The sequence below is a fragment of the Pteropus alecto genome, unplaced genomic scaffold (genome assembly GCF_000325575.1).
Source record: "Pteropus alecto unplaced genomic scaffold, ASM32557v1 scaffold155, whole genome shotgun sequence".
In the NCBI taxonomy this organism is placed as follows: domain Eukaryota; kingdom Metazoa; phylum Chordata; class Mammalia; order Chiroptera; family Pteropodidae; genus Pteropus; species Pteropus alecto.
In genome coordinates this window covers 13,607,801-13,627,181 of record NW_006438113.1, presented here as the reverse complement: position 1 = coordinate 13,627,181, position 19,381 = coordinate 13,607,801, and the positions used below count along the sequence as shown (strand labels likewise).

At 38.3% G+C, this 19,381-nt stretch overlaps 1 protein-coding gene across 1 annotated transcript in view; it reads right to left on the bottom strand.

The window, feature by feature from the left end:
• Window positions 1-10,729, bottom strand: part of PPA1 (pyrophosphatase (inorganic) 1) — a 39,137-nt gene extending 28,408 nt beyond the window's left edge. Inside the window, exons 1-2 of the mRNA XM_006915550.3 lie at window positions 10,524-10,729; window positions 8,004-8,062 (exon numbers count right to left, since the gene is read on the bottom strand). Of these exons, the coding sequence (XP_006915612.1) occupies window positions 8,004-8,062; window positions 10,524-10,587 (123 nt within the window). The 5' untranslated portion in view covers window positions 10,588-10,729. The remainder of the gene's footprint in view (window positions 1-8,003; window positions 8,063-10,523) is intronic.
• Between the last annotated feature and the right edge of the window lie 8,652 nt (window positions 10,730-19,381).

The window sequence follows — 19,381 nt, the reverse complement described above, 5'->3', positions numbered from 1 at the left end:
TATTGAGCACCACCATTATGTGCCAGACACTTTTCCAGGCACTGAAGACTAGCAGTGAACAGAATAAAAGCTTTAAACTCCCTAAGGGTTGGATCACCAAACCAGGTCCTTCAGCCTGTGGGTCATAGGCTATACACAGCATGGAATCCACAAACCTAGATGACTAGTCTATAAAATGAACATTTAACACATTTTTAAGTATATGTACATGCTGTAGTGATTACTGTATTTTTTAAAAGCAATGAATTTGTAATAGCTTTTAGTCATTATTTTCTTCATTATTATCACAAGGGAAAGTATTTTTAAATATTTTAATATAAAAGAATGGGGGGTTCATACTTTAGCAGGAACTACTACTAAAGAACAGTTTATTTCTCCTAGATAGCATGACTACAATGCAGAGGTTGTCACTAGGTGAACAGTGATACTTAGAATTTTTAGGGTAACTGATGTGAGAAATTCAACCAATTACTCCATTGCTAGAAAAACTTTTACTGTTAAAAACATAAGCATTCTCACTAGAATTCTTGTGCACTGTTGGTAAGAAAGTAGAGCGATACAACCTCTGTGGAAAACAGTATGGCAATATCTCAAAAAATTAAAAGAATTACTATATTGAGCATTGTAGACAGAGCTGACTCAATCTTGAGGCTTATCCATCTTGACTCCTGCCTCATCCCACTGCAGGTCCAGGAATGTACACAAGAACTCCGCAGTGAGTGGTCCTAGACATTATCTGTCTCTTAATCACCTCTGGCACCAGAGCCTCTCAGCATCTGGTCTTCTGGTCTTCCACTGCCTCTCTCCCCGCTCCCCTTAGATTAAACACACATTCCTTTCTCAGCATCTACACTCATTGCTTTTAACTATAAAGCTCAGTCTGGAAGGTGCAGAGGATATCCATATAATCTTGCCGCCACCCAAGATGTACCTTGTATGTAAATTAATAAATTCTTAATGTAATGACAGAGTTGTCAGCCTTTTTCTCCAGTCTCTTGGCCCCAGGAAATTTTACGTAACATAAATGATCCAGCAACTACACTGCTGGGAATATACCTTAAAGAACTGAAAGTAGCGTCCTCAAGAAATATTTGTACACCTATGTTCACAACGGCATTATTCACAATAGCTAAAACATGAAAGCAACCCAAGTGTCCTCACTGGTGAGTGAATAGAAAAGCAAAATGTGATATATACAACATGGATGAACCTTGAAGACATTATGCTAAGTGAAATAAGTCAGACACAAAAACACAAATACTGTACAATTCCACTTCCGTGAGATATCTAAAGTGCCAAAGGATGGGGGGATGGAGGAGTTATTGTTTAATGGGTATAGAGTTTCAGTTTTACCAGATGAAAAGAGTTCTAGAGATGAAGGGTGGGATGGATGCACAAAAACATGAACTTAATACCACTGTCCCGTACACCTAAACATGGTTAAAATGGCAAATTTTATGTTATATGTACTTTATAATTAATATGCATGTTAATAATTCCAATGTTTATGCACTTAAAAATACTAAGACAAGATTTTAGAAAATTCAGTATCACCCAGTTAGAAATTCATGCCTTCTTTCTTTAATCCTAATTGGTTTTCAACTATTACTTAGCTTAATCCTGGATTTACGGTTTTATTATTTCCATTGTTGGGACTTCTCAGAACTCTGTTCTCTACTTCTGCTATGCTTTGGATTCTAAATCCCTGTTCCGGCACCAAAGCTCACAGCTCCCTGTTTTCAACACTGGATCCAAAAGCTAGTACATAAGTAGCTTAAATTAGCATTTTCAAGTTGGCCCATCATGCATTTCTCTTGATAACTTCAGAAATCAAGTAAATATTAGATTTAGGAATCTGATTCTACCACTCTTTTTTCTGTCTTGCAATAAAATTTGGAGAATAACATGTAAACAAGATATAAACAATATATAAAGCACGAGTCTAATAAAAAACAAGGGCACCTTGCCTTTTTTTTTTTAACTTCTGGAGTAGTTTTGGGTACAAAATCCCCAACAGAAGAGCTCATGTAGTTAATAAAGAAATGCTCTACTCCCACAAAGTTTCTTTTGAAAAGATGTAGCAGATTTCATCATTTCCAAGAATATTTTTACCTTATTAAGTGCTCACCAAGTGACAATGGCTCTTAACCCTTAGTTTCAAATTTTGGCTTCAAAGTCAGTTTCATGATTATAGGATGTACTCTAAGTTGTTAAAAGTAAATGGATTCCTCCTTGTACACTGTTAGTGGGATTATAAATTAGTGTAGCCACTACAGAAAACAGTATGGCGGTTCCTCAAAACACTAAAAATAGAACTACCATATGATCCAGCAATCCCACTTCTGGGTTTATATCCAAAAGAAATCAGAATCTTGAAATATCTGCACTCCCATATTCATTGCAGCATTATTTACAAGAGCCAAGATACGGAAACAATCTAAGTGTCTGTAAACAGATTAATGGATAAAGAAAATGTGGCACAGATACACAATGGACTATTATTCAGCCTTCATAAAAAAGGAAATCTTGCCATTTATGACACATGAATAAACCTGGAGGATATTATACTAAGTGAAATAAGCCAGACCCAGAAAGACAAATAATGTACAAGCTCACTATGTGCAATCTAAAAACGCTGAACTCATAGGAACAGAGAGTAGAATGGTAGATGCCAGGAGCAGATGGGGGGAGGTGGGGGGAGGAGAAAGATATTGGTCAAAGGGTACAAACTTCAGTTATAAGACGAATAAGTTCTGGAGACCTAATGTACTATGGTTCTATGAAATTTACTAAGAGAGTAAATCTTAAGTGTTCTCACCATCCCCCCAAAAAGTAAATATGTGAGGTGGTAGACAGGTTAATAAGCTTGACTGGGGGGCATCCTTTCACAATGTATACATATATCAAAACATTACACTGTATACCTGAAATAAGTACAATGATTATTTGCCAATCATACCTCTATAAAGCCGAAAAAAATTAATTAAAAAAAAAAGTGGTTCCTGAATTATTTTATTGACAAAAGATAAAAGTCTATTTGAGAAGCTGACAGAAAGAAATATGACAACCAAAGTTGACACTGTGTGCCCCTTATTCATTTAGAATTGTAAGTTTGCAAAGGAAAACATGATTTATATCAAACAAAAAGGTCGCTCAACAAATTGTGTTAAAGAGTCCAGGGAAAATAGTTAATCCATTAAAATTTAAAAACAAACACCTTTCAGTAATATTCATTTATTTTCCAATTGCACGGATTTTCTACTCATAGCAGTTCCAATAAACTTGTATTTGGTAATGCCTACTGCCATATGTACCTACAGAAAGCAATTAAACTTAATTGAAATGTCATAACTAAAAATAACCTTCTATTTTGTCCCCTCAGATGAGCTTCAAAATGACTAAATTTTGAAAACATATTCTATAATCTGTTTACTTTCTTCCCTTTATAAAAATCAAACAAGAGTCTGCACTTCCAGCTGTCAAACTCTTCTATGATTTTTCAGTGACTAAGAATTTTGACCATAGAACCTTTCCCAAGAAAAAATGTACATTTATACCAATTGCAATTTCAGAGATTTCACAGAACCTCTGAAACCCACCAATGGTCATTCCAGGAACTTGGATTAGAATCCCTAGACTAGAAAACGATATCTCCTTTCCAAAGAAAGAAAGTTCTTATTCATTTTCTTTGAATTCTAGGCTAAAACAAAACAAAATTTAAGTAACCCTTTTTTTCTGTATAATCAAAGAGATATTTACAGTAGAAAATGTGGGAAAAAGCACAAAGTAAAATCTGCCTCACATACATGCCTCCTGGGAAATATCTCAGTGGTTTAGATCAAAGGTTCTGAGCCAGAATGCCTAGGTTTGAATCCAGCCACCACTGCTTTTGAGTTCTAGCTGGTGATCTCAGATAAGGGGGTTAATAAAAGAACCTAGCTCAGAGAATGACATAACATGTTAGATAATCCACATAAGGGCTTTACCATAGTATCTAAAGTATTGGAAACATTCAATAAATATTAACAATATTATTTAACTTTTTAAATAATGATCTTTAATGAGATTTCATTAATAAGCTAAATATACAGAACCATGAGATGTCAGTATAGAATGTAATATAAAATTCCACTAAGACTAACAGTGCTCAGAGGTAAAGTAACTTGCTCGGTATCACAAAACCACTTAGTGGTAAAACAAGGAGGGAAATCAAGATTTCTTACTCCTAGTTCAGTGATCTTTACCCCATAAAACAGAGCTCTCAAAGCCTTCAGAAATAACCAGTTATTATGGTCAACATGATCATCCTATTTTTATTTGTTTGAGAATTCACTATAAGCACATTATATGCATATTTAATCATCACAATTTAATTTTTTGATAATATCGATATACTAGAAATTATGGCTAGAATACCCGTTTTCAAATTTTAGTCAGCTTAAAGTTCATCTGAACAGAAAAAATAGTTTATTCTTAGTTATAGACATGTTAATTAAGTTTAATTGTCAGTTTTCATGTTTCCAGGGTTAACTTTCATTTGGAAAATGCAAAACTAAAAGATAAAACCCAGAAAACCCAACCATTCTACATACATAACAAGTTGGCAAAACAAATAGTGTTTAAATTATTAATTCTGTGATATTTTTAAAACTTCCATTTATGGAACTATCTATAAAAATAAATAGAAAATTCAAAAAAAAACAAATCCTGTAAGAAAATGAGTAATCTAAAAAGCATCCACTTGAGTAGTATAGAGGAGTCTAAAAGTTTTGGTACGATGAGGTAGTATCTTTAAAAGTTAAGAATGATACACACTGCAGAAAATATTGTTTAATTTCTGAAGCATCAAGTTACTGATTTTAAGTCTAAAAAGCATCCACTTGAGTAGTATAGAGGACTAAAAGTTTTGGTACGATGAGGTAGTATCTTTAAAAGTTAAGAATGATACACACTGCAGAAAATATTGTTTAATTTCTGAAGCATCAAGTTACTTGATTCTAAGCTTGACTTTTTTTAGAGGGACAGAAAAGAAACATAGTTCTATATTTATACATGCTCCCAACAGTTACCTGAAAAACAAATAGAAGTCTATATTGTTAGAACTAGTATTTAACATCAAAGTTTAAGGTGGAATAGAAAAATACCAAACTTCTAAAACTAAACATCAAATCATGATATTTGAACAGTTTCACATTTAGATAAAGCTTCAACCCACCCATTGTTTCGCAGTGTTTATGCTATGTTCTGGATTTTTTAAATTTCTGGTATCTCAGAAATTTTATGTCAGACACTCTGAGTTTCAGGTGTTTATATTTGATCCCCGAGTACACAGAGCAAAGGACGCTCTTACAATCTAAAATCCAGTGAGTCCTTGCCTTTGCCTTCTTCTTCCCAATAAATTCGGAAGTAATCCAAGCAGGGTATCTGAGTCATGAGGGTTCCCAGATTGGCTGGATTGATTATCTAATGACATATATACTAAATTGAATGCTGTCCACATTGAAAGGTCCTGACTTGGAGTAAGAATAAGCCTTTGGGCATTTTTCCTTAGCTGAGCTGAGTTGTGTTAAAGGTACCTTCCTTCATTATCACCCCTCAAATGACTGACCATATTAGGCATAAGGCCTATGGCCCCACACACAAAAAATGTATTTATATAAACAATCATATTGGAATATGTTTAAAATCATACTCTTCTGTAACCAACTAAACAGATCTTTTATTTAGGCTATAATCCAATAATTTCTGTGCCCTTGTTTTGTACAGACTAAACTTCCTTCAAAACAAAACAAAACAAAACAACTTTTTCCTGCAAGTGCTGAGGTTTACTGAGGTCTGGACCACTGGTCCAGAATTGTTATAAGAGCTTGTGCTGTTGAGCCAGCCTGGTACAAAGGCAATCTCCATTCACGTAATCCCGGATTACAGACATAACTAGTCCCATACAAGATTTCAAGGAATTGCAGAGTAATTTGAGTGAAGATGTTTTAATGACATCAAAATGTAGTCTCAGTTTCCCATTCTGGGGTAACTTGAAACAGCAATAAGATAAAGTACCACAACTACTATGAACATTCTGCTCCTTGAAGAGAATACTCTCTAATCACTTACTATGATATGAATGTTTATGTCCTCCCAAAATTCATATGTCAAAATCCTAATCCTCAAAGGTGATAATATAGTAGGTGGGCCCTTTGGGCAGTATGTAAGACATGAGGGTAGAACCCTCAGGAATGGGTTGATTAGTGTCTTACAAAAGAGGCTCCACAGAGCTCCCTATCCTCTTCTGCCATGTGAAGATACAAGAAGTCTGGGATCAGAAAAGGGCCCTCACCCAATCATGCTGGTACCTTGATCTCAGACTTCCAGAACTGTGAGCAATAAACTTCTGCTGTTTATATGCTACCCAGTCTGTGGTATTTTGATACAGCAGCCCAAATGGACTGACACAAACACATAAAAAACAGCTATTTATGTCAAGAAAATGCTTTCCTTCCTTAGCACATCTATATGCTAAGGTACCATCAATAAACAGGGACATCATTTTATTATATCTTTGTTACTCAAAATGGTCTGAGATGTTACTGTAAGTATTTTGCTATACATACTAATTATACAACAAACATAATTGAAGCCAACCAAATGATGCCAATTCAAGAAGAAGAAAGGATCCTGTGGTTCACATCAACTCCAAGGAAATCAGATGTAACAAATTAGAGTTTCTGAATAAATATAACTTTGAGAATCCCACAGAACACATGCCAATTAGAAGTGCCTCCTGAAACTGCGGCACATAATTGGACTCGGGCTGTCTGCACCACTGCCTCCAGTTGGAGCCCAGCTAGGCAGGCTCCTCCAAAGCAATACATAGTTTGGATTTTCTGCCAATGTTCAAGTGTCAATACAGACTAGCAGCAAACTTCCTGGTAGCAGTACAATGAATTTGTCTATTTCTCTCTGATACTCAAGCACAGAAAAATAGTAAGACAACACACACAAGGATAACATTTCATCTTTACTAATATTCTAGATTTGCATTGGAATGTGATGTTCATCTGTTTACATATCCACATCTAGCTAAGGAAGATCAATAACTTATGTATCTTTTACAATGCAAAAGGTCTATACTCACTGTGAATCAAGCTTCCTGACCGAATGAAAAAATGTTTTAAGGTAGGGAAAAGAATCAAACATTTGTTCTTGTGTCAATTCCTAAATACAGTATAGCCTTCTGTTGGGACGCAGGCTAAAAAAGCTGTGTTTTCTTTTTTTTAAATAACTATTTAAATTTGTACAAATAATGTATGCTCTTTGTAGAAAGGTTAAAAAATATAAAGGAAAATATGAAATTAAAAACAAAAAAAGTCACTAGCAATTAATTCTACCTCCCAAAGATCACGAATATCTTGGAATATGTAGTTGTAGACTTTTTTCCCTAAGAAAGTTAAGATTCTTACCAATTTGTGATAAACCCATCGACTTGTGCTAAGGTTAGATTTCCTCAGCCCACTAGTATATACAGGAACAGACATCTCTTTTAGAAGTCTGTGGACTAACCTTTATTAATACTATTTGTAGATTTTAACTCTACCAGTCTATTAAAAGTACTGAATTTTCTTGTATTCACTGAATAATTTAGTTTATTTTTACTGTTTAGTAAATATCCCAAAGCCCAAATATTGGGCTGGCTACTTCGTGAACTTTAAAACCACTAATGAAAAAGTAAGGTTTTAGTTCCAAATACACATATGGAAAAAGACTAATGTGATTTTTTTGTTAACCAATGCAACTTTAAAACATTTGCTTCTATTCCTTTACCCCTTCCCCAATTTCTAGTTGCTTCTTTAACTGAATAATCTGGTTTTAAGACTAACTTCTTACTCAATGCACCTTTAAGTCAAAGCACAATGAGATATTCTAAGCACTTGTTAAGATATCAGAAAATCCATGTGACACTAACTGATCTCAGTAAAGAGACCACCCAAAAGATAAGGACACCTTACCTTATCTGCATAAATTGGAATATCATGAAATGGAGATATATATTGTCCGTTTTCATTTTCTGCAAAGCAAATTAGGAAAAGTTATTACTTTTTTGGTTAATTATATTTTAAGATCCATGAGGTACACTTAAAAAAAAACTTTATTTTTTTGGAGCAATTAGGTTTATGATAAAATTGAGAAGGTACAGAGATTCCCATATACTCCCTGCTCCCACACAGACATAGCCTCCCCTATTATCAATACCACTTGTCAGAATGGTGAAGTACATTTTTATACTAAGATTTTATTCCCACAAAAAACTGGTTATATACTTCACTTTTCCTGGCCCTCCTCCAAGATTGGGTTAAGTTTTCATCCTACACACTCCTTAGGAGTCTCACAGGTACTGACCTCTATAATGAGGTCAAGGACTGCCTTATACACCTTCGTTTTTCCAAAGCCTAGCAGTGCCTGGTATACAAAAGGTGATCAAATTGTTTTGGGTTGATCTTCCATCAGTTAATAGGTTATAGAACTAATGAAATACTTGGGCTCAGGGGAAGGGAGGGGAACAGTTTGCTTAATTATAAACCATGTTGCCTTAAATGATGTTCCAGGAAGACAGGGCCATCTTAGATTATGATTTTTCTTTGGGATAATCAAGTTGCAACAACACTTTCACAGGTAATTTCTATATTCTAGAGACCTAACTACCATATCCAAAAAGTAATTAAAAAACTTCCTTATTATTCTTAGGAAACTTAAGGGTCGGTCCACATTATATCCCTTCAGGTTTAGAAAATAAAGTAGAATAGGAAAAATCTAACAGTGACCACCTCCAATCTCAGAATGGTTCCTTCAGAGTCAACTGAGACTTTGCCGTACAACCCACTACCAGTTTTAAAGAGAATGATAAACATAACATTATAGAGGTTTAAAAAAAGTCCTATTAAGTAAAGGTGCTAGGAAATCTATGATTTAAAAAAAAAATTATATAATTACATAGTTGGATCTAATTATTGGTATTTCTTAAGTTCCTAAAGAGTTCCATCTGATAAAAAGTTTCTTTAGCCAGTGTCAAAGTCAGAGTGGCTTTGCTCTGGTCTTCCATAATGGCTATCAAATATTTGCTATCTATACAGAATCTAAAAACTGTTTGCTCTGCAAATATAGCTTGAAGACAATTACCCAATCACTCCCCCCCTTTCAAACCAGTGACACCTCTCTAAATGCCTCCATAAAGAGAAATTTGGGGGCCAACAGTAATTACAGAAAAAAAGTTCAGTGATTTATTTATCCAAAGTTCCTGCACTGCCCTTGATGCTTAATTCCAAAATAAAATAAAACGGGAGTCCTACCTTTCTTGGATTTTACATGGTAGCTTAATGTTCAATTAGATGTGTAAACTTTAGAGTTCACTTTCTTTTTCCTCTCATCCCAGGCTTCTTTTTGATAACTTTGTTCATTCTTTCAGTATTCCCATGTGTCTCCTCTAACCCCCTCTTTCCTGCCCTTCACCTACAGGAGAATCCAAAGAATTCGCTGTACCTGCCGATTTCCTTACAAATAAAACTATAAAGAAGTTATAAAAGAAACACCTTTGGTGACACACTTTAGAAAGCTTCCGTTATTTCCAATAATCTATTCCAGCAACTTGGGGCAGGAGGGGGGAGGGGGCGGTGATGCATAGAGAATAAAGATAAACCCAAGATAGCTTTCCTCCACCTACAAGGCAAAAAAAAGGTGGTGCGTCAAGGAAAGCGGAGCGCCGCCTCTCTGCAGCCTCCTCTGCTCTAAGTGCAGCCCTAAGTGCAGACTTGGGGTAGGGTACCCCTTAGACGCCGTTTCCCTGCACAAGGGTGAAAATTCGGTTAATTTCTTTGCTCGCCAAATTGACGTCATCTGTCAATGACTTGAAGGGAAAAGTGTTGTTTCATAAAGCAAGTTACCAGCATCAGTGATACGGGAAAACACGTGGCGGGAAAAGCAGGATTCTTCACCCTCGCCCTCAACAGATGGGTCCAGTCCCCCCACTGACCTCCTGAAACGGGCCTCAGTTTCCCCGCCTGTAGAACGAAGGGCTGAACTTAATCCGTTCTGTGCCTAAAGTCGGAGCTATAGTGGAGGAATTAAGGTCTTAGGGAGTCACCACCCTTCCCTTCAAATGAGGGAATCCTCTTACGGGGATTAGTTTACCTCTAGGCACCTTTCTAGGGTGACTCAGAGGTTTCCTTTTCCCATCGTACACTGTCCAAGTCGGACATCTGTAAAACTAGACTGGCCCAGGTTAGGATCTAATTGGGCGTGCGAAAGAGAAACGCCAACCCATGTCGTCCCGCTCGCGGGCCAGGCGTCTGAATGGGCCAGCTGGGCTGGCCCAGGCTCTGGGGGCTGGCCCAGGCTCTGGGGACTGGCCGGAGTAGTCCAGCCCGGGACAAGAGGTCATGCGCGGGCCGCAGGCGCCCAGGACCCACGCGAGGCGAGGCCCGGGAATGAATGGACAGACAGGAGGGGAGGGGCCGCCGACCGCCGATACTCACTTAGGAAGACTCGGTACTCGAGGGTGAAGGGCACGGCGCGCTCCTCGCTGCTGAAGCCGCTCATGGTGCCGGAGACTAGCCGCCGCCGCTGCTACAGAGCCACCGGCCCGCACGCGGCGCCGACTGACAAGATACCCTTGCGCGTGCGCACTGCGGAAACTGGACCTGCGAGCGGTGCCGGGAGCTCCCTTTAACACTGCTCGCGCTCGCTTGCCCACTCCACCCGCGCTCCGCCCACTTCGGGCGCAGGCGCACTCCGTCTGGTACGCGCGACGTCGCGTCCAGCCCCGCCCCTAGGGCCCAGCCTCCACAAACCTCCACCGGGTTCCAGGCTGGGCCACGTGGCTGGCCGCTGGCTTTCTCTGTGTTCCTTGATCGCGGTCTTTGGGGCTCTGACAGAGGATGTTAAAAGCTCAAGTTCTCAGCCGGAATTGGCCGCTGACCTCTCCCCACCCACGCACTGGGAATTTACCTTTGACTCTCACACAACCTTTTCTAAGGAGTGATTCCTTGTTTCACAAGTCGTTTATAACTCATCTGCTTTGCCAGGCAGGCCCTGCCCATGATCTTAATGATGTGTATTTGCATTTTTCTGATCTGTTAAGGAAAGCTGTGGCATATTATGAACACCTGTAATGGCTACTAAGTACCAGTTCCATGACTTTCTAAGTGTATGACATAAGGCAAATTGCCGTTAACCTCTCTGACTCAGTTTCTCATCTGGGAAATAGAGCTAGTAATAGTAACTATTTTACGGGTTGTTGGGATGATTAACTGAGTTGATACGCATCAAGAGTTGGAGGAAGGGCCTGGCTCCTTGTAAGCATTCAGTATGTGTAACTTATTTACACCTCCAGTGGAGAAGGATTCACTCTGCCTTGCTCCTTGTCCCACTCATTCTGAGTCCTCAGGACATTAAGATGAAAGCATTGGAAAAGTCCAGGCGTGAGCTCTGAGTGAGGCCAGTCCCCAAAAGCTAAAGTTTGAAGTTGTAGACAGATATTTGCATCACTTACATCTCCAATTCTATATGTTAAAAAACAAAAAATAAGTATATTACAAAATTATAATTATAAATTAGGAAATGATTATTCACATTTCAAAGAATGCCTAGTTTTATGTAAAATTTTTGATGGGCTGGGTTTCTTATAATGTGCCTTAAAGACATTTTGATTTAGCTCTTTTTTTTTGCAAAACAATGTTATATAAAATGAGATGCTCCCTGTATTAAATGGAAACCTAATAAGATAATTTGCTATTTAGAGTGTCCTTCTTGTTTTCATCCAAGCTCCCATTAATTTTCAGAAGGCCATGACTGACCTTTTGAACACTACGCCACACTATTTTATTAGAACACAGGATAGGAAAAAAAAAGAGTAGAGCAGTTATTTAGTAGGTAATACAATACATTACTGAAAGCTAAAGGAATCTCTGCAAAATGAATACTGAGTAGGATCAACTTCAGGGAGTTTTTTGAGGAAATACTGTTGATTAAAACTGCTCTCTTTTTTCTTCCTTTGAACAGTCGAAACTAGTTTTCTTGGAAAAACTCAGACTCTCCTCTATGACTTAATTATGGACAGAAATGATGCAACAGCGTGTGCCACACATACTTTCTCTTTTGCCTCCTGCTAGCTCAGAGCAAGATAATAAAGTCTTGCTGGCCTCTGGACTTGAGCACCAGCTTTTATATCACTGAATGTGTTCAGGAGCCAATCAATACCAACTCCAATGAAATGCCAAGTCTGACTTTAGTGGGGCACAAGTCATTGCTTTGTAACAAGGGTGGTGAACTCCAGAGGGCCAGGTGGACCTTGTTCTCCTTCTCATGTCTCCCTAGGGCTTAGCACAGAGTAGCTGTTCAATGAATCTTTGCTGGACCAATGGATAGAGAAATTAATGAAAAGAAAGGGGAAGGGAAATACTTTCTTAAGTATATTAGTTTGACAAAGGATGAACCCAATTGTTCTCATACATTATTTTTCTTGCTCTGTAACCAAATGACACTTTTCAGTCCATATCCTGTCCTTTTTTCTGTGGTTGACCCTGTTGGGTATCTCCAATTTTCTGATGCTCTCTCTTTTGGATTGTGATTGCATTTTCTTGTGACATTCTTCCAACTTCTCTAGCCGCACATTAATCATTCTCCCCCTTAGCCTTCTCTTCATCTCTTCATCTTAATCATCATTATCTTTCTTACTTCTCTTGTTCTCTTTTTCTAGAGATACCCGCTCCCCAAGTTATCTCATGTATATATTTGGTGTACACTACCACCAATAGGTCCTATAACATGAAAACTTTCAAATCTATAACAGTTTTATTTCATACTTTTCGTGGCCATGCTCTGTGCGAGGTGATAAGGATGTAGCATTTAGAAAGGCATGGTCCTGGCCTTCACAGAACTTATAGTCTGAAGGGAAGGCAGACTTCAACAAATAATTATGATCAACTTGGATAAGTAAAGTGATAGAGGAAGTACAGTATATTGCATTATGGGAGCAGAGAACCTCTTAGAGGAAGTGACCCTCAGCCTGTGACCTGAAGGATGAAAAGAGGTTAATAAGGCAAAGGAGACAAGACAGAAGCCAGAAACAGATTATTAAGCAATAAAACCAGAGATGTGGTCAGGATTAAAAGGTGGAGGCCTCATATGGGGTTTGAACATTTTTGTAAGAGCAATGGGAAACCTAAGAAGAGTTTTAGCAGGAATATGGTATGATCAGAATTACTTTAAAAAGTGACTCTGTTAGCACCTTGGAGCCTGGATTGAGGTTTAGCAACACTAGAGGCAGAGAGAACAAAGAGAAGGTTGCTACAGTGGCCTAGGTGAATTTGGGTGGCAAAAGGGAAGATTGAGTTTAGAGCTATATTCAAGATAGAATTAATGGAATTGATTATTGGTTCGACGAAGTGAAAGATGAGGGAGATGGATTTGTGGATGATTTCTAGGTTTCAGGCTACAACAACTGGTTGAATGGTGTGTCATTTACTGAGATAGTTTTGTTGAGATGGAGGGTGAAAAAACTTATGACTCTCTTATCATAATCAAGGAAGTCCACTTCCTTGATCACAAATATTCATTTATCCCCTTTTTGCATGAAAAATACACTCACTCTCCTTACAGAAAGTAATACCCGAGAGTCGCAACCAATCATGACATCAGGGTCTAAGTTTATCAAGTATCTCATGATAGTTTCTGCATTATGTTCAGATATGGCTCCTCTTGATCCAGAGACTTATGAACTTAAAAACAAACAAATGTTATCTACCTCCCCACACATCTATGATTAATATGAAACGGTTGAACAAGGACAGACTACACATTGAAGTAAACATTTTCATCATAAGAAGAAAGAATAGGGGGCATACAACCATCACTGGTTCTTAGAATTCCAAAATCCTGTTGGGTGTAAGGAACATTCCTTGATTAAGTTCCAGTTCAGCTCCCTGGGAATAGCCTCTGTTATTGATCTTCTATAGATCTTGGCTTTAGTCTCTGGAAGGTCTTTTCTTTGCCATTATCCCCCTTGGTTGCATCTGGAAAATACACACTCTTTGGGGACTGAGCAGCATTTTCAGCTTCCTTCCTGTCCACAGAAATTTGGGAGCCCAAAAGTTATTCTCTAGCACTCATGATCTTTGACCCCAAGCTGTTGTATCTTGGCTCTACATCTCTCTTTAAAACTTGAAAAGCATTTTACCTACCTGATTTTTGTCAGCAGCATGTGCCAATTATCACACTTAAATCTTTCAAGACATGCCTCTCTCTAGGCATAATTGTTAAAGTAACTTGAACTTACAAAACCTCCATTGGAGAGCATGCCTTTAGTCTATTTTCCCTGAGCCATTTGATCCAAAAAAAGGATTTACTGGAAGCCACCGCTCATGACCTTGATCTGATATGTCCCAAGGCTGAGTTTTAACATGTGACTTAAACAGCCTTGTTACTTAAAGCATTTCTATCCTTTATTGATTGGAGATGAGCAACAGTTGCATCTTTTGGCCCTGATGGTCCTGGAATTTCTGATTTTCTCTCTTCCCTTTCATCCCTGCTTACAAAACAGCCAATTCTTTAATAAGCTCATCTTTTTCTTGTAGTATCCTGTCAAAGGCAGCTAAAAGCAACCAAGGCACACTAACAATCTGTTTCTCAACCCCTTTGCCTAAAATCACAAGCTACTTGGTATATTATCTGCCTTCCAAGTGATCAAATGATAAATAGAATCATAGAGATTATGGGGGGTGGGGAGAGACTAAAGACCAAGTTGAGATGCCCAGTGAGTGGTTAGATATGAGTCCTGGAACTCAGAAAAGAAAGGAAAGTTGGTTGAAGTTATTGATTTGGACAATTGAAGCCACAGGAGAAGATGTAATACCAATATTTAAGAAAAGCAGGAGGCCTAGAACAGAACCCTGAGAGATCCCAATATTCCAGGGATAGATGGCAGAAGAGGCTCCCACAAAGGAGTCTGAGAAGGAATGCCATAGAGATAAGAGATAAATAGGATATTGTGGTGCCTTGAAAGCCAGGGGAAGAGGGTGTTTTAGAAGAAAGGATAGTCAATTCTTATATGCAGCTACCGCTTGACTTCTCTGCTTGGCTGGTCCATGAGCATCTCATACTCACCAAGTCAAAAAATATCTCACCTTGTTCTCTCTTGAGTCTTCTATCTCAGTTAACAGTGCCACAACTGCCCAGTCAACCAACCTGAAAGTTCCTCTAGGCTACTCTTGGTGAACCTCTGCAGCAGCCACTCGTGGTTACCTGCCCAACACCTGTTTATGCTCCTATTCTTTTTCTCAAGAGGACTCTTGTTGTTCAGACACATCCACCTACCCCTGCATGGCCATGTGCTTCAGGGATTTTGATGCCATCTAAGCCTCAGGGGAGGGTCTGATTAGTCTAAGTTAATCACAGTGGCTCCATTCCCCTTGCCAATGACTAGTCTGGTTGTGGGTATGTAACACAATTCTGGCCAAGGTGATATAAGGGCAGGTGTGATAGAAGAAGCTCTGGGAAAGATTCTCTTGCTTCACTAGAAGAAGCCATGTCTTCCTTTGGACATTGCCATGGAATTTGCCAACCCCAGCTATCTTATAAACTGGAGGAAAGGTAGCCTGTAGGTAACAGTGATAAACCTACAATGAAGATGCCAAGTGGAAAAACCTTGGGTCTTGATAATATCATTGAGCTGCTGGCTTAACCAACTCTGGGGCTTCCTTGCCTTAGGTCTTCTTATGAGAGATAATAAATTGACTTTATTAATTATTAATAAATTATGTGAGATTGTCTCTCATGACTTTGTTGTTGTATTTAATCCAGTTTGATTCAGAATATTCTGTTTGTTTGGTTTTTTTTTTGCAGCTGAAAAACATTCTAATGGATACAACTTCCCAATAGTCTTTCACCCCCTCCCCCTGATTAATTTGATTGGAAATTCCAGGAATGGGTTTTGATTAATCTAAATCAATCATTGAAACCCTGGCCCCTTTAGCTGTCCAGAATCCCATCCAAGAACATGGGATTCAGATCATGGCACTCCCCTAGCCACAGGGATAGGTTCAGAAACAGATACCTGATCCAATTTAAACCAATGAGTTTGCTGCCTCTTCTGAGAGGTTACATTGCTCTCTTAGGAGAAAGTCATGTGAAGAGATAATCCCTCTCACTTTCTCTCAATGTAAACAAAAAAGCATGTAGTTCTGATTGCCAATAACTGCATTCTGCACTATGAAGGAAGCCAGCTGGAGGATGAAGTTCACATTGTAGATGGCAGAGCAGAGGAATGAAGACAACCTGGGTCCTTGATGATATTGCTGAGCCCCTGGATCAACCAATCCTTTGCACTTATTATTCTATGAAACAATCTATTCCTTTAGTTTAAGCTGGTTTGAGTTAGATTTCTGTTAATAGCAACTAAAGGCATCCTAGATGATGACTCGTCCTTCCACAACCTACCAGTTACAGGTAATATTGCATGGATCTCTCAAACATCTCTTGAACTTGTTGCCTCTTCTCCATCTTTACAGCCTTAGCCAATCCCGGAATATCTTACCTAGATTCCCGCAAATACTTCCTACCTCACTGGTCTCCAGTTCCATCTCGCTCCAAGTCATTCTCTACGTGATGCTAGAGTGAGCTTTAACAGATAAAGATCTGAGTGCATCGCTTCCCTGTTTCAAACTCTCCTCTCTTCCTGGTTGTCTCTAGCTCAGTTTTTAAGACATATTTCAAGTTTTTATGGGAACCTTTTTCTGACACCTGTCAGGCTGTTCCATTGCTTCTTTGGCCAACCACAATATCTCATTGAGAAGGTATATTCCACATATTGATTTTTCTCTTTTCTGTCTCTGCTCACTGGACTGTGGGGAGGTCTCCCTTGTTCCCAGACTCAGCAGACACTAAGTTTGTAGAGTGTACACATGCCATAGTTAAGTTTTGTCTAACCTGTCACATACACTTAAAAGTGGGGAGATAACCAAGTAGATAATTTGGTATAGTCTCAAAAATACTAGACTGAAACCCATAAAGCCTGAAATTTTGTTTTGATTTCACCATTTATGAGCTGTGGGGATGTCAAGGAAATGCTTCACTTCTAAGCAACTCAGTTTCCCATCTGTAAAATAGGAACATGCAGCTATGATGGTGATAACACAGCCTACTGTCTACTCTTCTGTTTGGAGGATGGCTGTTTGCCTGGAAACGTTTTGTTCACAGTGAAGATGCAAAAGGGGGAAAACTGCTAATGTGATAGAAAGTAAAAAGTAAACACCAAACTCTTTCACAACCATTTATTTTCCATAATTTATAGCGTAGGTAACAGAATTATTTTCCAAAGACATGTATTAGAGGAGAATAAAAGGGGTGATTATCATCATTAGAGGTGGCTTTAAAGGACCACCCGACAACACTCTGAATGAACAAAATACACTTCACAAAATGCTCTTCCTTGGGGGAGATCAAAACACATAAATGTAAGTTGCTCAGTCACTGAAAGAGTTTGGCTTTGGCTGTTCTAACCTCCCTGCAGAGAGTGAGACAGAGTAGGGTGGGGAGTGATTGCTTCTCAAACAGAGAGTGATTTAACACCACCACTGGCTATGTGACAGATAAACTAATTTGCCCAAGTCACTAAGCTTGGGTTTTTCCACCCACATTAATTTGGTTGCTTGCACATGACAACAGCAGCATTTGTTGATGACAGGATTCAAAGGCCTGGGCATTGAAGCTAGCAAGAGAACACAACTCAAGGCAGGATACCATAGCCAGTTCAGCAGCTTTCACCCCATCAGTGACCACAGGCAGATGAGTCAAAAGGATCTCTTTCAGCTTGCTGCTTTGAAGGTTTGGTGCAGTGTTGGATTAAACTAAATTTATGCCTTTTACTTAAACTGCCGGTATTCCTTCCATCTCAAATCTTTGGAAGCCACTGAATGGGATGGAAATGTGGTCTTGTGGCCAAAACAGCAGTCTGGAGCCTGTGGTCGGCTGGTTTTATTTTTAGGATTAAAGGGGACCTCCATCAAGCCTCTTTCTTTTATTCTGAACCTCAGTTTTTTAAATATAGGAAGAAGAATCCACAGTAGTTTGGGAGAGAGGCAAAAACCTGGCTTCCTAGATGGATGGACCAAGATTTGAATCTGAACTTCAGCGCCTCCTAGTTATATGACCTTCAATAAGTTACTTAACTTCTTTGAGCCTTGGTTTTCCATCTATCATATGGAAATAATAATACCTGTTTATTTCATTACTTAATTCATTTCATTATTTCAGACATTTATTGAGTGCCTTCTATGTACTAGGCACTGTCCTAGATCTGAGACTGCAAAGATGAATGAAATAAACATAGCCCCTGTCCTCATGGAGTTTACGATCTGTTGTGAGAAATAAATATCAGACACAAGCTCTTAGGACTGTGCCTGGCTTTAACAAGCTCTCAGGAAATGTTTTGAGTTTATCAGAAATGTAATAATTGAAATTCAGTACCATTTTGATATACATTAATTCCTTTTTCACTGATCCCTCTCCTATCTCAGGGCCTTTGCACATATGTTCTGTTTAGGTTTTCCTCAGTTATTCAAGTGGTTCCCTCTTTCATTTCATTCATATCTGTATACAAATGCTACCTCTTCAAAGATGCCATTTCTAACCACCTATTAAAATAGCCATTCCACCTCTATCATAGTCTATCCCTCTAATCTTACTTTAAATGCATTCTTGATGGGTTTAAAAATCATCTATTCGTGATAAGTTTCTCTTATATTTGGAGCTAACTTTTGTCCTAAAGTGTCTACAACGTAATCATATTTTTAAAAGATAAATTTGAAAATACTTTACAACGAAAGATATGAGAATGACCAATAAGCATATGAAAATATGCCCAGCATTACTAGTCATCAGGAAAATTTTTAAAAGACCGATACTATTAAGTGTTGGTAAGAACTAAAACTCTCATACATTGCTGATGGGAATATAAAATGGTGTAGCAACTTTGGAAAACACTTTGGCAATTTCTCACAGTTAAACTATACATTTATCATACAACCCAGCAAATTGAAAACATATATACATATAAGGACTGTCATATATGAATGTTCATAGCAGCATTTCTCATAATTCATAAATTCATAAAAACTGGTAACAACCCAAATGCCTATGAATTAATGAATGAATGAACAAAATGCAATACATCCATATGATGGAATACTGCTCAACAGTAAAAAGGAGCGAACTACTGATAGATGTTATAAATTAGTGAATCTCAAGAAGTCATGCTAAGTGAAATAAGACAGGCTCAAAGCTACACACTGTATGATTCTAGGGATGTGACATTCCAAATCAGATGGACAGTTATCTG